General features: G+C 41.8%; 1 protein-coding gene across 2 annotated transcripts in view; it reads right to left on the minus strand.

Moving 5' to 3' along the window:
• The window catches only part of CPQ (carboxypeptidase Q), a 253374-nt gene that overhangs the window by 59012 nt on the left and 172938 nt on the right, over positions 1-21424 (minus strand). For both annotated transcript variants that reach the window (XM_037892236.2, XM_043539322.1), the window contains one exon: positions 1456-1547. In XM_037892236.2, coding sequence (XP_037748164.1) covers positions 1456-1547 — 92 coding nt within the window. The remainder of the gene's footprint in view (positions 1-1455; positions 1548-21424) is intronic.

Here is a 21424-nt window from a genome sequence, read left to right on the forward strand (position 1 = left end):
ATGCTGATATAAGCTTTCCTGAGTAGACCAGCCCACAGAAATCTGAAAAAAAATGACAGAGTGAGGAACAGACTGAAGGAGCAACTGAAATCATAATGACTGTCTCTGGAAGAAACCTGGGGAGAGGTTTTTGGGCCCAGGGTGCAGGCTGAAAAGAGTGCTCTCGGTGCTGTAAGCAAAAGAAGCTGTTTCCTGCTATTTAATTCCTGCATTCAGAGACACAGGACTTTGTACTTCTTGGTCAATAAATAAAACTGTATCAAAGAAAATACCAGACTCCATTAATTTCTGCTTCCAACGAGAACATCAATGGAGTCCTGAAATTTTACTAGCACTTGGGTCAAAAAAGGGGCAACAATAACATCATAAACGCACTGCCAGGAATTTTTATTGCAAGACATGGATTCTGAAAAAACCTGCTGTCACGGTAGAACAAAAACTTTAAACACATTTTTCTTCATCAATTTCTTGGCTTTGCATTACAGGTTTAAGCATTGTTGAGATTAACTATTACCAAATAAGGGATCACAAAACACAGATAAAAATCAGGAGTTAGTTATATGATTACAGGGTTAGCTTCCTACAAACTGTTTATATTTTGAAAATTGTTGGCTCCAGGACAGTTTTATGAAGTTATCATTCATGTCATGCAATCCTTTGAAGAGACAACTGTGCACAGCTAATATGGAAATAATATTATGTGATATTTTCAGCCTAATTACCAATCCTAAAAAGGAGTTTTATAATTTTACTTAGCATAATCAAAAATAGCTAGTGATGGCATTTCAAATGTCCTTGATCCCATACAGTAAACAATAATTGGCAGAAAGCATTTTAGATCATACTCACCATTAAAATGTTATATATCTGTGCTTCCAAAGAGAGTTCTCTCTTTACTAGTTTATTCATTACATTTCAGTGGACCATGCAACATGCAGTGAAACAGAAATGTAAAAGGTAAATTAAATGGATTAATATTGCCAGAGTGTATGGATTGCTCACCCCATTTGAGGGCAGGCAGTTAGCTATTTTTTGAAAGCCACAGCAGATATCCTCATGAAATATTCGCTTCATAACAGCTTTGTGACATGGCATGGTAGATCAAGTAAAGTACATGCAGAGCTTATCATACCCCTTAACTTTTGACCTTCAAATGAGAAGTCCCTACCATTTTTCCCTTTTGCAATCCAAATGAATGTCTGAGTCAGAGAGTTACATTAACAAACCAATGGAAGAGAAGCACAAGAGGATGGAACTTCCTTTTTTTCTAAAAGGACTATATTAAAACACAGAATATTTCACAACATCTTGCACATAAAATTGTGCCTATGTATCTGCAGGCAGAACTGGACCCTATACGTTTAGTTAGACGAAGATTCTGACATTTTGAAAATCTAGTATTCTCAGTCAAAACAGCAAATACTATCACATGGATCATTTTATTACATTATTTACCTTGTGTAACTGGTAGTACTGCTCAGCACCCACCCCTCCTGGTTCTTCTGCAGTCCACAGCACCAACCGCAGAGTTCTCTTAGGGCGGAGCCCTAGGACATACAAAATTAAATATGGCTTTTAGTCCCAAACGTTCTATTTGTCTAAACAATTCATGTGTTGGCCTCCATTCCCCCAGAGCAGCTGCATATGAATTTCCATCAAACAGCCACCTCTGCTCTATGACCTCAACAAAAAGCGAGCATTAATACTTTTACTGCTTCAGAGTAGATGATGTATAGCTGGGGCCACTATTAGTGTGGTAGCAGGGGAAGCTGCTGTGTGTTACAGCCATCTGTACAGGCCTGAACAACAGAGGCTCCATAGTCACTTCCTCACCTAGGTCTCTTACATGGCAACATGTACTACTTCCCCTGCCATGCCTGAAATAAATCAACTAATCATACCGCTTTCAGCGGACTTGCTGGTAAGGATCCTCATTACCGTCACCTTAATTGAAGATATGCTATCAGATTTGTATGAGAAACTCTAAGGGTTTTAAGTACTAAAGGACAGTAGGATATAATTTTGCTATTCATTACACATTACTAAGAATGAAATAGCAGAGAGAGCTGTACTTTAGATCCTGACATACAACCAGCTGCTGAGCATATGCAAAGCTTTTTAAAGCAAGGAAGTGCAGGACAATTCTGTGAGAGCAATGAGAAAGGAGAAGAAGGAGAAGGAGAAAAGTAGAGTCTACCCTGCAAAAGAGGGTATTGCTGTAACAGATCCAGGCAGATATAAATTCTGGTCTTTGATTTATGGTTAATTAATTCAGTTAATTAAATCTGGTAAATCAGTTCACGAATGATTATATTTATTCTGTGCAACAACATTTAACACTTAAAAAAAAAATGCTTAGAGCTCCCCTACAGTATAATTTTTAAGAATGGTCAGAAAAGGCATAGGGTGAAGCCAGTTGTGAAAAAGTTATTGGAACGTAGTCATGCACATCTCTTTCACTAATTATAACTACCACCATCCATTTTTCCCCACCTGAAAGAAATCAGGGATACAAACAGATCTGACCCCCCCACTAAAGTTCACTTTCACCATAAATGAAGAGAAGCTAAAGGTTTGCTATTAGAAATAACACATTAGGGACCCTAATAATTGAAGACAGACAACAGAAACAAAATACAAAAAACTTACACTTTCCATTATTCTGTAATTCAGGAAGTACAAACAATAGAATCCAGTAATTAAAACTACATTTTCTAAATGCAAGTCACCTGACTCTAAACGCAGAAGAACCCTCATTTTTTAAAAACAACCCCCCCCAAAGTAATTACAACACAGGATTAGTCTCCTTCCTATTTCAAATCTGCCAGATGGCCAATGATGTCATATTATGATAATAATATAGATATCACATTGAAGTTAGCAAGACTATCGCCACAAAATAACCAAATGTGGCAGCAGCTTGGTTAATAAAAAAGGCCACTCTAAGTCATAAATCATTATCTGGCCCCGAAACCACATCAGAAGAGTGTGTGTCATGTTCCAAAGGGTGCTGAAGGTTAAGACTTAAGTGACAATTAGATACGATATTTGAAAGGTTGTTTTTATTTAACTATCACATCACAAAATACTACACACGGAGGGCCAAGTCTTCGTCCACTGCATAAAGTGTATGTAAAAGGGCTTTGTGCAAGGGTATCTCTTGATGGATGGAACCAGAATTTTCCCTCTCTCCCTAGGCCGTGGAGCACCAGCACAGCTGCTGCTATACCGCAGAGGCTTGCAGTAGCCCCTGCTGCCACTAAAGTTGCACTACATGGGTGAAGGGTTTGGCCAGTAGCTTCATGTGGTCATGTTCAAACCTGCACCCCTCCAATGGCTCACCCCTCATACTGTTGTGGTATGAGCTGCTGAGGTGTTCTGTTCCCTGGCATAAAAGTAGTATGAGACCCTAGTGTGTGGCCCCTTCTTAGGCCTGTCACTCCACCTCTCCAGTGCAGTGGAAGAACAGTAGCTACACTGAATCTGGGTCCTTCCACGCCTGGAAGTGGGTAGAAAGGATCTAGCACTGAAGGCCTAAGAGATTGCTGGGAGACAAAGATTTGGTTGTGTGTTCTACTGAATTGTAAAGTACATGTTAAAAATATAAGCTATTCAGGTTTGGGTTTTTTAAAATACAGATGAGGTAATTTAAATTCCCTCGTTATCAGACTGTAAAAAGTCAGACTGTAAAAAGATAACAAATATTTCTCTACCTGATAGTCAAAAATAACTCTTATGACCACAGACTATCAAACAAATCCAATATTCACAAGTTAGCAGAATTGCAAAGAAAACTGCTCTGTGCCTGCTCTTATTAAAAAGGAAATTATTTGTTTAAGGCACATTCTTGTTAATCAAGTTTACTATGGCTTAAATAAGGGTTTTGTTTTAAAACACTGCTTCCTAGTAAGGTATAATCCACCAGAACAGCAAGAGATTTTTTTTGTTGATTAAGGCATAAGATCATCTAGTAAAAGTATTGGTAAAATGTAATTTAGCCTAGAAAACCATGTTCTGTGATGATTAGAGTACACTATATGGAGAACTATATGGCAAACTTCAAGCCAATCACTGCTTTAGTGCACAGAACAAAAGCATAAATAAAATAATGTGTCTCTGCTTTTCCACCTAGATAAATGATAGAATATACACTTTAAATAATGACAGTAGAAAAATAAGATTTTTTTATTTAGATGTTATATAAACATAAAATAGGTCACTCTTGCAATCTGTAGCTGGTTATAACATTATTTTCTTGATTTATTAATGCAATGATCCTATTGTGTCCTTACTGATGCCATGTATATCTAATACTGGTATGCAATTCAAATGAAAGTGGAGGAACTTGACATTTGTTCAAACCATACAAAGTCAATATTCCTCATTCTGAGAGATGTAACGCATCCAAATAAGACTGTCTAGCACTGGAAGAATGTGGGTGGATAAGACGAAGATGATATCCAAAAGGGGATGGAAGGCACCCAAAGTAATAAATAATCTCTGCTTAATCATGCATAATTAAGAACACATCCAAGGTAACCACAGACCCTCCTCTAGGAACAGATTCATTCAAAAGTCTGCCAGGTTCCAATACACCAGAAAATGAACTGCACTGTGTGGAATCTCACCTTTAACTAGGAAAAGTGTTCATTCACTCACATTTTGAACAAGTCCCTTGACTTTATTCAAACACATAGGGCCTGATTCTGATCTCACGTTTCAATGGAGTTGTTCCTGATTTACCCCAATGAGAGTAAGAGAATAGCCCCATACTGTACAAATGCTTGTCACACAACCTGGTTACCACACTAGCTTGGTAAAATGTCACAAAAATGCATTTTACCTAGGTTGACCAGATGTCCTGATTTTATAGGACAGTCCCGATATTTGGGGCTTTTTCTTATATAGGGGCCTATTGCCCCCCACCCCTTGTCCCGATTTTTCATACTTGCTATCTGGACACCCTATTTTACCCCTAGTTTCTATACCCACATTGCCCACTCTGGGCAGGAGAAATAATAGAGGGGCCAGGCCCTCAGGATAAATTTTAAAAGCCATTTCAATCTACCTCATTATTAGGGTGACTAGAGCTAAGTTCCCTCCAAGCTGCACAGCTGTGCAGCACGTTATCAAGGGCCACGCAGGCAGGGAGAGGTGTCTCTCTCCGGCACTGGAGCTGCCCCGGTGCGGAGAGGTGCTCTCCTTTGGCCCTGGGCTGCTGAGATGAGAGAGTGCTTGGGGGAGTCCTCTCTCTTCACTGCAGCGCTGGGGCAGCCTCCATCCCAAACCCCTCATCCCTGGCCCCACCCCAGAGCCCACACCCTGCGCCAGACCCCACATCCCCCAGTCCTCTACCCAAGCCCTGAGCCCCCTTCCGCAACCCAAACCCCTCATCCTCAGCCCCACTCCAGAGCCCACACCCCCACACACCCCAACCATCTGTCCCAGCCCTGAGCCCTCTCCCACACTCTGAACCACTCGGCCCCACCCCCACCCCACATCACCTCCATATTGGTGCACATGGTGCAAATTCATTCCACATATGGACGTAAAAAAATTAGAGGAAACATTGGACTGGAGGTAGAGGTGTGTGTGAGTTTCATGCCACCACTTCTGTCCTATTACATCCTAGATGCCAATGCAGTTAGTCGGCATTCCTCAGCATCCTTTCATTGGACAGTACTTTACTGTAATCACCCCCAAACACTGCAGTATCACTAATGTAAGATGCAATCCTTACTGATGTCATGTTCTCTTATCTCACTTAAGCAATCCTAAAGCATGCACCAACTTCAGTGGGAACAAGATCAGACCTAATATCAAATAACCAAACCAAATGAGTACATGAGAACCATTAAAAACCTGCCCTGTAATCACATTGAAAGTGTTTGCTGGATATTCACAAAAGTTAGTTTTATAAGATTATCTTTGATCTGAGTGACCTCCCACACTGCAACCAAATGCATTAATAGCAGTGTTTATGCCATAATTAATTGAAAAGTTGATTGCTAGAAATATGGAGACGTATATATGCACCAATTGTTAATCTTGAGTTGCACCTGGATGCATTATATATCTTGATGTGCTTATTATTACCCCATATATGTTATTACAACCCTGGATTAGTTCCCCAGGTGAAAATGCACCATGCTGCTGTACTGGACCGAAATCACGGATCCCATGCGCTCCTAGTTCGGTGGAGCTGAGCAGAGTTTAGGTGCTGGGCCTCTAGGTATACATCCCAGGTACAGACACCCTTCTTGGGAGTCCAATTGCCTAGACCTTGAAACTACTGCTTTTGCTCCAAGCCTCCCCAGTAGCTGCTACAATTTCACAGAGTTCTAGTCAAGTTGCGGACCCTGTCGTTTACAGTTTCCCTCTTCAGAGGCTACATGACAGTAAAAGCAAGTAATACAACGACTCTGCAGAGGAATGTCTAAACGCACATATACTTAGACAGCAAACGAGCCATACAGGTCTATGGAAAAACAACAAAACCTGCACACAAATCCCTGCCTCAGTTTCCTCAGTTTCTCCAACAGCCATGTGGGATTTAGTTAGTCTCTCTTCCGGGGGTTTAGGATTTATCTTCTCCTCCTTCTCAGCCACGTCTGCTTCTGATCTTAGTCTTCTCCCCTTTCAAAATGGCCAGCGAGAGCACCTCCCTTTTATAAATTTCCAATCCTCCCCGCCCCCTCCCCCGGCCTCTGCCCTTGTCAGATGAATCTCCTCAGTGACTTCAAGTCCCTCATCAAGCAATTGCTTGGCTGGTTACAAGCTCGCTTAGGGTATGTCTACACTGGCAAGTTTCTGCGCAACAAGTTATACCTCTTTTATTAAAGCGCTGGAATTAAAGTGCTGTTGCGTGCCCACACTGTGCTCCTTGTGACACTGGAGCGCATCCACATTAGAGGCTCTTGCAACAACAAAGAGAGCAGTGCATTATGGTAGCTATACCACTGTGCAACTGGCCGCAGGGTGCTTTGGGAAGGGTTTGCAATGCCTCATGGGGCAGGCACAGTGTTACATGATGCAGGTTTCCCAATCCCATAGTTCCATGGGCATCCTACTACATTGCCAACTGCTTTTCAACTGAAGTGTGCGGGGGAGAGTGTGTGACAGGGAGTGTGTGTGTGTGTGTGGAGGGGGGGAAGAGAGACAGTGTGTTTCGGGGGACAGAGTGTGTGTCAGCATGCTGTCTTGTAAGTTCAGACAGTGGCAAGAAGCAACACACACACATACATACCTGCCTCAGTGTTCAACAGCACGAGCATTCCACATTAATGGCTTGCTTTGTGTCCAGGAGCACAACATGCAATGGCTGTCAGAAACAGAGCTTTGAAAGGGGAGAGGTGCCTGTCTCCCGGGAAGCCGAGTTCAAAACAATGAGCAGAGCAGCCACTTGAGGGATTATGGGACACTTCCGGAGGCCAACTGATTGCTTTCTGGGCTGTAATGTGTTTACACTGCCAATACAGCGCTGGAGCCTCTGCGCTTTAAGGCTTATGACTATCGTCGAGGCGGTTTTTTTGCAACGCTGCAACTGGGGAGTTTCTGCGCACTGAGTGGCTTGGCAGTGTGTACACCTCAGGAGTTACACTGCAGAAAGCTGCTTTACTGCACGGTAACTTGCCAGTGTAGACAGGCCTTAGTTGAATGGTTGCATGGGAGGCTGCTAGCTTGCTACTCATATGAGTTCATTCCACTGGTGGGGAGAGCACACTGATATTTCTCCCTCTCTTGCACAGCAAGCATAAGGGCCAGGCAGAGTTACAGGCGGAAGTCAGCTACACCTAATAAAAAAGCATAGCAGCAGATGTACAGATTGTGCCTGGGAACTCTGGAAGCCGGGATGTCTCCCAGGGCTCCCTCTGGGGTATTGCAGCTCCACTACCGCCACAGGGCTCCGCCTAAATGGAACACTTGAGTCCCCACTGAATACCAAACTGGTACAAATTACACTACATGACTACTTACTCCACTGTTTAAGCTACTGCTGTATTTGTTACAGAAATTTCCATGGAGCCACACTTGCTTACACCAGCTTCAAGTTTGGCCCACTGTTAAATTTAGCATTTTTTTCCATTAGTAGCCTGCAGTCTGGGTCTGCTTTTATAAAGTACATTTACGTATCTGAAACAAGATACAAAATGTACAGCATGTTCCATTGTTGTTACTCATTAAATCCTTACTGCATCCTCTATGTTGTTCAGGTTTGTAGGGTGATCTGGTTTCATTAGAATAAAGAGATTCACTGGATGACACTAGCATTTAAAGGCCTGGCAGGAAACTTGAGACATCTTTGAAAAATGCCTGATGCCAATAAAAGAGGAAGATCTAAATTCTCTGTGTAGAAAACACAAAAAGAAATGTACGACTACATGCTTGGTTAACAGAAGCCTCAGAATTAGGTGCCAAATGCATTCGTAAGATTTGTGTATGTTCAGGCACCAGCATGGTTTCCCTAAGTAAAATTAAATGGTACACTAAATATGATTTCCTATGAGGGTTCTCACTGTGATATTAATGAGCTGTTTTCATAGTACTTTTCTCCTAATTCTACTCATTTACAAAGGTGTAAGTTAGGAAAAACTCCACTCATCACTAGTTTGAATTAGTTAAGCAAGATAATCTTACATAGCAAAAAGTCTGTGTCTCTAACACCAGCATACTATTTGCGTCTGTGTCCCATCATCACTCTACTGTTCCCCAGAGTGGACACCTCTGTTCTCCTTGTCTAATGGTTTGCATCTAGTAGTTTGAGGGCCCATTTATTTTCTCCCAAACACATAGTGCTGAGGATTCAACACTATTAATTAATATGCTGTACATTGTGCCATTCCTCTAATTCAAACAGCCTAATACCAACAATTAAAATTAAGTGCCTGATGCACATCTGATGGAAGTTCCTATTTATATTTGTCAAATGATAGTGGCCCATTTTAAAAAGGAATCCTTTGATCCTGGGTACGAGTTTAGAATCTGAAGTTGAACACAACCTCTTGCTTACAACCAGTTAAGAATTCATTGCAGGTGCAGGAAGGCTGGGAAACTATCCCTTTTAAGATAAAAATCTATTCACATTAGAATAAAAGAAAAGGAGTACTTGTGGCACCTTAGAGACTAACCAATTTATTTGAGCATAAGCTTTCGTGAGCTACAGCAGCTGTAGCTCACGAAAGCTTATGCTCAAATAAATTGGTTAGTCTCTAAGGTGCCACAAGTACTCCTTTTCTTTTTGCGAATACAGACTAACACGGCTGTTACTCTGAAGCCTCACATTAGAATAGCATTCACCTGATTGAATGACAACTTTAGCAGAACAGATAGACAATATTCAACTAAGTTATACAACATATACAATTCTTTCGCATGGCAAGCCCCTACCGTATAACAAAAACAGAAGCTTTCCATTGACAGTCAATAGAACTAAGCACCCTAGGTGTTTTTGGAAATCCCACCTGTTCTGATTTTAAAAAGTCTCTTTGCATAATTGTGCAGAAAATTAGCTAGTGGGAGAAAGAAGGATTTTTTTTCTTCAAAATTAAGGGAGAAATTTAAAACCATTAAAAAGAGAAAGAACTTGACGGAAAAACACATTTACATATTCCTATCCTTTAAAGCCCAACTTTGGAATACCAATATCCCAGTTAAGTTGAAAAATGGGAAAGGAATATACCTTTTTGGGTTGGAAAATGTAGCATGCGTGTGTTTTTTAAAGTAGATCATACAAGTTGCTTTGTTTGTTGCTGCTTTTGCTTTGTTTGTGTGGGTTATTTTATTATATTTTATTTTTGTTATGTTCAGGCCCAAAAGCAGGAGTAGACAATGTTGGAGCAGATATTAGTGATAGGAATCTAGCAAAGATGCAGTGAATTCTGAAGATGGTTTGAGGGAAGAGACTGAGGATTCTTGAACCTCAGGAACAAGGGAGGCTGTTGCAGTCGTATGGGTTAACTTGAAAAGAAGCACAGAGTCATGAGTGGGAAAACCCCACCAAAGGTGTAGTAGGCAGAATGTAGAGGAGAAGAAGAGGGAAAGGAGGAAGTGAAACCTGAGATATAAGCAGTGCTGATGAGAGCTCTGGAAGTGAGGACAAAGTTTAAATGTGATTTGGGAAGAGTCCAGTGAAGGGATTATAATGTGTGTGTTCGGTGAGAGAGAGGAAATTACACTGTCAGAGTGATGGGACAGGAAGATTATTTCAGCTGAGCATTTTGGATACACTTCAGAAAGGAGGAGGCAGAGCATGAGATAAGGAAAGTACATGGAGTACGGACAGAACAGGAGGGTTGGATTTTAGAAGTCATGCAGAGGAAGAAGGGAAACTGCATTTGATTACAGTGTGAATGTGGGAAGAGAAGGACAAGGAGAAATGGAGATTACTCCAAAGACTGTGAGCTCAGTGGCAAGCAGCGAGAGAGAGGGGGAACCATGAATTTGTCATTTGTTATAGAGAACAAGGGGAACAGAGATAGGGGAGGGTTTAGGAAGGAATCATGGGAAGCTTACTTTTGGCATGCCTAGTTTTGGAAAGTGATGGGATATCCAGGAGGAAATGTTAGAAAGGCAGCTCCTTATGCAAGACTGGACAGGACAAAGGAGTAGATTTGTGAGTAATCTGTAATCATGGTCAGTGGTGGATTAGCCACTGGGGCCCATGCCCAAGGGCCCCAGCCAATTGGAGTGCCCCTGCGCCCTGACCTGCTCTGTCTGCCCGGCACTCCCCGGCAGGAGTGCTGGGCGAGCAGAGCAGAGCAAGCCCTTGCACCCCGACCCTCTCCCCGGCGGCAGTGCTGGTGGGGGGAAAGACTGCAGGCGGAAGGGGTGGGGAGAAGCCCCCACTTGCTCTGGCCCAGGGCCCCACAAAACTGTAATCCACCCCGATCGTGGTAGCTAAAGCCATGTGAATGAGATCACCTAGGGAGGGGGCCTATTGGAAGAGAAGTAGGGAATCAAGGACAGAGCCCTGAGATCTCACCTGAAGAGAAGGACGTTGAATGAAAATGGTGGGAAGAACCAGAACAATGGAGACACTGAAGCTAATGCTTATTTAAGGTGCTCTTTTTACAGTGACTACAGGGCCAGGTTAAGTGAGTGTTACAGAGCAATATACTGAGTAGCTGTGCCTTCCTGTATCTGGGGTTTTAAACAGAGAACCAATTAGTGCAGCGCCTCAACAGCAATACAATTCACACCCTCAAATACTTCCTATTACTCTCTCTTCCTGACTAGTAGCCAGTGTACATTTAAAACAACCCCCCCAAAGTAAAAAAATACACATAAAAGACCGAAGTGCTGTTTCAGCCACCTCCCTGCCCCTATGGAAGGTCCAGGTTCCTGAGCAAACCGCAACAAGCAGAGAGACATTCTCCACCTGTGATGTTCATTTTTTTCTGCTTGAGTAATCTAATTTGGGGACTCCCTTCCTCTCTTCCAGCAGCAGATTATTAGAAATACAGGAAAGCATTGTAAAAGTCTTGTAGAGCAGAAAATACCATGTCCTCTCACTCTCGTTCCAACACTTTACGAAGAGTGGCTGGGATGTTAAAGTAGTCTCAGCTCTGCCTCTTGCCTCTGTTGTTACTTTATGTTTTGGAAAAGTAGATTGGAAAAGCAGCTCAGTCCACACTGCCTTTATCTTCCCTCAGTCTTGATGACACAGACACCTGTCTAGTGCTAGGCTAGGCTATACTGAAAATATATAAATAAAAAAACAACACCAAACAATGAGAACAAGATGATGCAGTGACCTCATTCTGAATGGTTCTTTGCATTTCAGTAGCTCCATTGGGTTTTGCACTTCGAAAAGGCTGAATTTCCCTCTTGCACCAAGCTTTTAAGACTTTTTTTTTTAATATAAATAAAGAGCCATTCTTTCACTTGAAGCTAGTGAGTACATTTGAGTTTGCAGTGAAAAGGAAGCCAACAGAAGAAAGGACAATAAGCATATAGGGGTCTGTTTGCCTAAATTTACCAAAGCAGCAATATACTCTATGGCAGGACCACAAATATAATCATTCCTTTAGTATATTGTATTAACATGGGAACTAAGTATTCTGTTATTTTCTAGATGTGCAGTTCAGCTTGGATGTTAAAATGAAAGCATGAAGTTACTTTCCACACTTAAAATAAGAGCAGCACAGGGAAAGATTTTTCCTATTTAGCAGATTCAAAAGTTACTTTCTCCTTATATAAAAAGCAGTCACATACCAAAAGATGCAACTTTTGGAGGGAGAGTCTATCAGAACAAGGAGGTAATATCAGGGATGCAGATATTTTAATTAAAAAGTAACTATTGTAAAAGGTTTCAGAGTAGCAGCCGTGTTAGTCTGTATCCGCAAAAAGAAAAGGAAGACTTGTGGCACCTTAGAGACTAAGAAATTTATTTGAGCATAAGCTTTTGTGAGCTACAGCTCACTTCACTGGATGCATTCAGTGGAAAATACAGTGGGGAGATTTATATACACAGAGAACATGAAACAATGGGTGTTACCATACACACTGTAACGAGAGTGATCAGGTAAGGTGAGCTATTACCAGCAGGAGAGCGGGGGTGGGCTATTACCAGCAGGAGAGCGGGGGTGAGGGAGGGTAGGTGGAGCAGAGCAAGCAATCTAAAATTATGTTAGATGAAATAGAATATTGCACCAACAGAAAAGGAATTACTTCAGTAAGAAGCATTTTAAATAGATAGCTTCAGTCCTCATGTATTAAGTCAGCGAATATGGAATAGAGAAATGTGAATTGACACACGGGCTACAGCAAACGGAACAGAAATCTATTCTATGTAATACTTCCTGACTTATAGTTTTCCAGACACATTAGTCAAGGCCATAATTCAGGAAACAGTTTCAATTATAATTTTAAAAAGTCTTAAAGGGACACTGTCAACTCCCATTCTTGTGAGTTCCAAAAATTTTAATATAGGTAGGACCTTGCAGTTCATGCCCATGATGTTTTTAAAACATTCTTTTCAAGTGTAGTTCTCTCTGGGTTTGTCCACACTAGGAAACAGGAGTTTAGTTTTACCAGTGCTGACCACGGTTTGTCCTTGTTAACATTTACAGCTAATCCAATTGCTGAAACCGTGCTATTTCTCATTGTACACATGGTCTCTCGCATGCGTATATATATTGCACCTGTCAGTGTAGTTTGGGTAGGTCACACAGCCAGTGAGCGCATGCAAGCTTTATACGCAGGGATCCTAGTTTTCCATAATAAACCCCCCCAAATTCTCTGATTAAAACCCCTCCATAAAAATCCATGTTTTCCACGATTAAAATGAAACGCTGAACTTTAGTTCCCTAGCCACAGTATATATAGGTATCAGTTGAACACATTTTATTGATATATTTACAATTTTTAAGCAAGTTCAAAGCTTACCAGTGCCATCAATCATTATAATAAAATAAAATTAATAGAACTGCAATTTATATTTGTCTACCTTCAAATGTCATTTACAGCCTTGCTGCATAAAGTACAGAACAGAACATTACCATCAATGTGAAATTTAGTCCTTGCCAAACTCAGTGACACTGTCTTTAAGGGTGATTTTTAACATTTTTAGAACCTTTTCATAACTTTAATTATTCATGTCTGGAAGCTGAAGTGAAATCTGAGCTGCATTAAAACACAAACCCCTATAGGTTGTTCAGTAACCTCTATACACCAGAAGCAATTTATTGGAATATGTTTAGCTAGGTAAATTTAAAGTGCATTCAAAAATCAACTACAAGAGGAGGAGGTTGCACGCACTGAATAAGTGACACTGGTATTTTCAGTAAAATTTAGTTAATAGTTAATATATGTGTGACACTACACCCCATATTCATGCTAGTAATATTATGATATAATTATGCATAATTGTGATGCATTTTGTACAAGATGGGTCTTATAATGTGTCATTAGAAAAGTTATGATTCGCTGAATATGATTATCCTATTTGCATGTGTCAAGGTTCCTTCCCCACTCTGAACTCTAGGGTACAGATGTGGGGACCTGCATGAAAACCCCCTAAGCTTATTTTTACCAGCTTAGGTTAAAACTTCCCCAAGGTACAAACTAGCTTACCTTTTGCCCTTGTACTTTATCGCTGCCACCACCAAACGTCTAACAGATATATAACTGGGAAAGAGCCCGCTTGGAAACGTCTTTCCCCCCAAAATCCTCCCAAACCCTACACTCCCTTTCCTGGGGAAGGTTTGATAAAAATCCTCACCAATTTGCATAGGTGAACACAGACCCAAACCCTTGGATCTTAAGAACAATGAAAAAGCAATCAGGTTCTTAAAAGAAGAATTTTAATAGAAGAAAAAGTAGAAGAATCACCTCTGTAAAATCAGGATGGTAAATACCTTACAGGGTAATTAGATTCAAAACATAGAGAATCCCTCTAAGAAAAACCTTAAGTTACAAAAAGACACAAAAACAGGAATCTACATTCCATTCAGCACAGCATATTTTCTCAGCCATTTAAAGAAAACAGAATCTAACGCATATCTAGCTAGATTACTTACTAAGTTCTAAGACTCCATTCCTGTTCTATCCCCGGCAAAAGCATCACCCAGACAGAGCGAGCCTTTGTTTCTCCCCCCCTCCAGCTTTGAAAGTATCTTGTCTCCTCATTGGTCATTTTGGTCAGGTGCCAGCGAGGTTATCCTAGCTTCTTAACCCTTTAAGGGTGAAAGGGTTTTTCCTCTGGCCAGGAGGGATTTTAAAGGGGTTTACCCTTCCCTTTATATTTATGTCAATTACTATTAGACAGAGGGGATTTGGGGATCCAAACCCATTCTCCATCCATTGTATTGTAGTTTAAATAAATTGCCAAAATAATTGAAACCAGTGTGATTATATTGCGTTATTTTGACAAATAAAATATGCAGAATTTTATAATATTCTACACATAGTTTCTAATTTCTTGGTGAAGAATTCCCCCAGGAGTAAATATAACTACTACTGTGAGTGATTGTGGGAGCACAGGACAGCACATGGAGTAATATGGTTGTATTAAATTGCATGCAGTTCACTCTGAAATTAGTATTCACCTACAGCTATCTGCCATGGATCCTATTTAGTTTCCTTGTGTAAGCCCATGCTCATATGTAAGACAGTATGCAGTACACCCTTTAAAGTCGATATTTTCTTTCTTGTGTATTTCTTTATTGTGTATATCAGTGGTTCCCAAACTTGTTCCACCTGACCAGTAACTGCACAAAATAAAGAGATCTGGTTTCCATTCCTACCTCTGCTACACACTTCCTATATGACTTTGAGCAAGTCACTTAGCCTCTCTGTGCCTCAGCTCCCAATCTGTAAAATGGGGATAACAGCACTGCTCTGCTGCACAGGGTGCTGTGAGGAAATAAATACATTAAAGGTTGCGAGGCACTCAGATACTGTGGAGATAGGGGCCATAAAAATACTTGACAGATAAATTTTATTATTTCATGGGCTCTTGTTAAGAGGTGCAGAGATACCTGGTTTACTTAGCAAATACTTTCAGAAAGTATATACAGTTAAAAGCTGCTTCAAGGATATGACAAACAGCACTTAACCTCATACTTAGAGCTCACTCAACTATTTTGTTATGAAGCTAGCCTTTTTTTAAATGTAGGAAATTGTTTACAAACTGATATGATTTTCTTTCAATATTTGTGTGAGGCCAGTGGATTCACAACTACTTTACATTGGTCCTTTGGCCATTCTCTAAGCATCTTTTTTAATCTTACCCTCAGGAATTTGATAACTCAACTGTTTCAGTTTTACCAGTCCTTCCACCTTCCCCTTCCCTCAAAAAAACCCAAAAAACAAAAAATAAAAAGACCAACTGGAGCTAACAAGCAAATCAGCCAAACACATATACACAATGAACAGCTGAGAATTTCTTTATAAATACAGAGCCTTCCCATAGCTAGCACATATAATTAGTGACAACAGCAGATGCAAGACCACAACTGTATCGTGGCTAGGTTCTGTTAGATCAATGGAAAAGTATACATAGTGTTATTACTCAAACAACTTTGTAATAGAGTCAATGAAAGTGCCTCATTTTAACAGAATCAACAGTGTACAACAGCTCCATTATATAAACAATCAATCAATAAATTATTCTAGAATTCATAACCCAAAATGCTCACCTCCCTTTAAAACAGTCTCACTTTGCCATTGGTATTGGAAAGCTAGTTTTTATACTCATACATATGATAATTTACAAAAAACAACAAAGCAATGCTGAGATGTAGCTTTCTGTATCTAGAGAGAGAACCAAGACAGCACATTAGGAATCTACAGTAAGCAATAGAACTTATGCATGTGCAAACAGACAAGTCAAACTATGCAGTGCTTTTATATCCTCTCTGGACTAGACTGAGATCACAAACTCATTTCACTGGGATCCAAGCTGGATATGAAGGCAGGTCTTCATGGTTCAAAACGTAGTGTTTGAACTCACTGTTCTATAGCTAGCCCCAAAGTTAAACCATATTCTGTGTGTTTCATTCTAAACAAAGCTCAGCTTGGTTCAATAATTTATTTGTCACATAATTTATGCATATAGAATTTTGCTGTCATTTATTGTGGAATATTCTGTTCTGTGCATCTGAATTTGTAAATCTTGCATTAACAAACCAGCATGGGAAGATCAAATGCACACTATGTTGGTATAACAAGAACTTATGTAATGGCAAACCAGAACAGAGGTCACCAGCAAAGACTCTAATAATTCCCAACTGAGAAAAATATGACTTTGCCACAGATTTTACAGTAAACAAAAATGCCACCCAACCTACTACCCGAGGAAATCAAATATTTCAACAAGGAGTGAGCAATGCATTTCATTCTTGCATGAAAGGAAACCTACTGAACAAAAGTTATACAACGTCACTAAGAACTTGCCCTTAGCAGATACAAAACAGTACACTCTAAAGGGCAAAGTCAGCAAATAAGAAACTTGGGGTTATAATTTGGGGTGGGAGGAAGGGGAGGGACTATACATGATTTTTCAAGAATCAAACAAAAGATGACAAAAAACAATTTGAAAGTAACTAAGAATTCCCCCATAGAAAAACTGAAAATGATTTTACCCCTCCTTCTCCCCAAAAAACAAAATCAAAAACAAAAAATCCCCAAAGCCATAAGCTAAATTACTTTTAGTCACAGACTTTACTCTATTTAAATCTCCTTTCTGCGGCCAGGAAAACAAGAGAGAAAGGTTTCAAATAAGCAAAAGGAAAGATGCGCTTATTTATTTATTGAAGTGTCTGGCACTTGTCATCGTTGTAGTATATGAGTGGCTAATAGCATAACAGAACACTTAACATCCTTCTCCCCCCATTACTTAAAGCTGCACTATACAGAGAGTATACACAATCTGATGGTTAGAGCCCCAGATAAGCAAAACACTTAAGGACTTAACTTGGGACTCAGGCCCCTGAATAAGAACGGTAGAAGATGCTTAAGTTGTCTGCTGAATTGGGGCCAAAATTAGAAGTATTTTACACAAGCTAGTTTTCACAGTTGTGATGCTATAGACCTTTTATGGGCCAACTTTGAGCGAATCCTAAAGTACCATCCTTTTGCAAGTGAGGCACATACATAAAACTAAACAACACTTTCTGAATCTGACAACAAACACTTTTCCAACAGTTCTGAGACTGAACCTGATTGAAGTAGTGTAAGGGCATTTCAGCAAAGGGGATTTTGTATTGTTTTGTTTTCAAGCATCTTGAATGGTGGAACTACAGACACCATTTTGGAGTCACTTTTTCAGATGAGTACCCATGGGCACGGCTACTTTCATAATTTCCTTTTCTTTGCACTCAGAACTTCTGTTGTAGCGGAATGTCACAGTTTTCAAAGCACAGAAACACCATCTTTTACAAATGACAGCACTATAGGGTTACAAGGAGGGCGAGATAATATCTTTTATTGGCCCAATTTCTGCTGCTGATAGAGACAAACTTTCAGGCTACACAGAGCTCTGCCTCAGGTTTGGGAAGAATGCTTAAGAGTCAGGCTATGTCTACACGGCACAGCTTACAGTGGCGCAGCTGTGCTGCTAACGCCTTGTCGCTGTGAGATACACAGTGTAGCTGCTCTTTGTTGAGCTCTCTCCTGCTGAAAAAATAAAACCACCTCCAAGAGGACAGCTCTACAGTCCCTGAAAATAACCACCAGACAGCGATCAAACCAGCAAACAAAGGGGGCACCATTGTAGTCCTCAACCATGATGACTGCGTGAATGCAGCCAACCAATAAGTCTCCCACACCACCAACTATAAAGAACTCAAAGAAGACCCCACACCACAATTTACCAAGGAATTTAAGGATATCACCAAAGCCTTCCCCAAACAATTCCAGGAGAAACTCTACCACCTCATCCCCCACAAGCCCACCCCAGTGACCTTCTACATGCTTCCCAAGATACACAGACAAGGGAACCCAAGCGACCCATTATATCGGGCGACAACACTCTTACTGAAGGAATACTAGGACTCATAGAAACCATTCTGTGATGGGATATACTCCCCACACTAGTCCTGAGAGGGCTAAATTAGGCCAGGTGGGCCCAATCACCCAATTAGGCAGCAAATGAGGAAGACTGAGGCTGAGTAGAGAGCCTTGGTTACAAAGAAGCCCACCTGTGAGGGAACAGGTGGGGCTTTGATAAAGTCTGGGAGCTGATAACAGATGGAGGCAGCAGAGAAGTAGGCTCCAGTCACGCCCTGGGGGAAAGGGGTGTGTGTTTGGAAACTACAGAGTGTAAGAACCCAGGAACTACAACCCAGATCTGCAGAGCCTGGGATGTCTGACATTCATGCAGTGCCACTGGAAGGCCATGCAGAAGGACAGCCAGGGAGCACTGTGGAAAGTAGGCACTGCAGGAAGTACCGCCCACAAGACCCAGAGTGTCAGTACCCTGCGGCCCTCTGACTGGTCAAGTGTCCCTACTTAACCACAGGGGTTACTCCAGGAAGTTGTGTGGGCAGCCATACAGACCTTGGCTTGCTGCAATGCCAGACTTTGCCTGGTCTCCAGTCTTTCCCTTCAGCCTGACTTCAATCCAGACTTCTGCCTCCAATTCTAGCCCCTCTGTCTCTGATATCCACTCTCTGACTTCAGCCTGTCTCTGACCCTGATTCCTGCCTATCGATTCTAAGATGGTACTGCCTCTGATCTCCGACCCCGTCCTGACTCTGACCCTGACTCTTGTTTATGGGACCTGGCCTTGCAATCCCTCCAACTCCTGCCCAAAAACTCCCATCGGTGGGGGGCAGACCTCAGCCCAGCTGTTACTGCTAGGCCTGACCACCTACACCCCTTACACAGAAGCAGGTAGCCTACAGTTACTCCCTGGAAGGAAGGAGTTGGAAGGCTGGTAAACCCAGAGTGGGGAGGAAGCCAGACATGTAGGCAAGGCTCAGGGAAAGTGGCAGCAAGGTCCAGGAGGGAATAGACCTTGGCTGCTGATTAGAGGGACTCTGAGCTGGAACTCAGAGTAGAGGATGGGTCTGAGTTCCCGCACCAGAGGAAAACTGCCTGAATCTGTTCTTAAGAGACTGTTATACCCCGGAAGGGGAAACCTCTGAGTGACCTGGCCAGAGGGCCAAGTCACGAAGAGGCAGCAGCAGCTCCTGGAGCGAAAGAGGGGCTGCAGGCAGAGAGAGAGGCAGAGAGATGGGGTGCAACCGCAGGAAGGGGCGTTGCTAATCCCCAGGACAGCTAAGAGGAGGCTCCATCCTAGCAGTGAGTAAAGCACCCCCACCACACACCCTCAAACAAGTCATCACACAAAGGGCTAGCTTCTTCCAGGACACAACTGACTTCCTCCACAAATTCTGCAACATAAACAACCTCCCTCAGAACACCATCCTATCCTTGCCACCATGGATGTCACTTCTCTATGCACCAACATTCCTCACAATTACAGCATCGCTGCCTGCCTCAAATATTTAAAAGACAATGGACAAGCCTCAGAAATCCACCCCAAACACATCACCAAACTCATCCCTTTTATCCTCACTCTCAACAATTTTACATTCAACAACAAACACTTTTGTACTAGGATGGCTCCCCAATATGCCAGCCGCTTCGTGGGCCACCTTGTAGAAGGATTTCTGGAAAAATGCACCACAAAACTAACGATATACCTGAGATATGTTGATGATATTTTCATCCTCTGGACAGATGACAAACTCCCTCATAGATTTCCACCAAAATTTTAACCACCACCACTTGTCCATTAAACTCTCTCTGGAACATACCCATGCTAGCATCAAATCATGGTCTTAATACAGAGACTGCATTTATGGCTTATTATAACAATCTGTAACCACGCACTCCCCTCTTTGTCCTATGACTACAGAGGTGTTAACACTTCACCCTGAATGGTCCCTTAGAATATGTTCAAACTACTTATGTTAAACTATCTGTTTGATCGTGCATTTAGCTGATACTAAGGCTTTGCCTACACTACAGAGTTTTGTCAAGGCAAGTTAAGCAGACAATCAAAAACTGGTATAATTACAACACCTGTGCATGTTCACACAACACTCCTTTTGTTGGTGAAGCATGTCCACAGTTGGTACTCTAGCACTGACAGAGAGCAGTGCACTGTGGATAGCTCCGATATGTTTGCATGGCACTGATGCGTGTCCCGTTCCTAGCCCGTATCCAACAAGCAAGAGAAAGCTGACTGTAGGTATTGAAGTTCCTACAGCTGGAGAAGAGCTGGGATTGCACAGCCTCCTCTCTCCACAGTGCCAGCAGATCCAACAACTCAGGTGTGCTCCAAGTGGGAGAGCGCTTGCTGTGTGGAGCCACCATGGTTAGCAGGGAAGATGCAATGTGAGCTGTCCACACTGAGCAAACAGGAAGTGGAATTTCAAAAATTCCTGGGCCTTTAAGTGGGGTACGGGGGCAGGGGCGCTGATGCCTGCATACCTGACTGTGGGGCAGCCAAGTTCAAACTGTTGACCAGAGTGGTCAGGATGGGCATTGTGGGACACCTCCTGGAGGCCAATTATAGCGACATCCCCAAGCAGAGTGTCTACACGGACACTTTGTTGATACAACTTTGCCGCAAAAAGCTCTATGCCTCTCATTTTATTTTGTCGGCAAAGCAGGAGAATTTTGTTGGCAGAAGGAACACTGCAGTGTGTACAACTCCACTGTTTTGTCGATGAAAGCTGACTTTTGTCAACAAAACTTTGTAGTGCCTAAGTATCTTTCCCAGACCTGAGGAAGAGCTCCATGTAGCTCAAAAGCTTGTCTTTCTGACCAACAGAAGTTGGTCCCATAAAAGGTATTACGTCACTCACCTTGTCTCCCTAATATCCCGGGACTGACAAAGCTACAACAACACTGTAAAGCACTACAGAGTTTCTCTCTGGGGTACTGTCAATAGTTCATTCTCCGTTTTTTT

The sequence above is a fragment of the Chelonia mydas genome, chromosome 2 (assembly GCF_015237465.2).
Source record: "Chelonia mydas isolate rCheMyd1 chromosome 2, rCheMyd1.pri.v2, whole genome shotgun sequence".
Classification (NCBI taxonomy): domain Eukaryota; kingdom Metazoa; phylum Chordata; order Testudines; family Cheloniidae; genus Chelonia; species Chelonia mydas.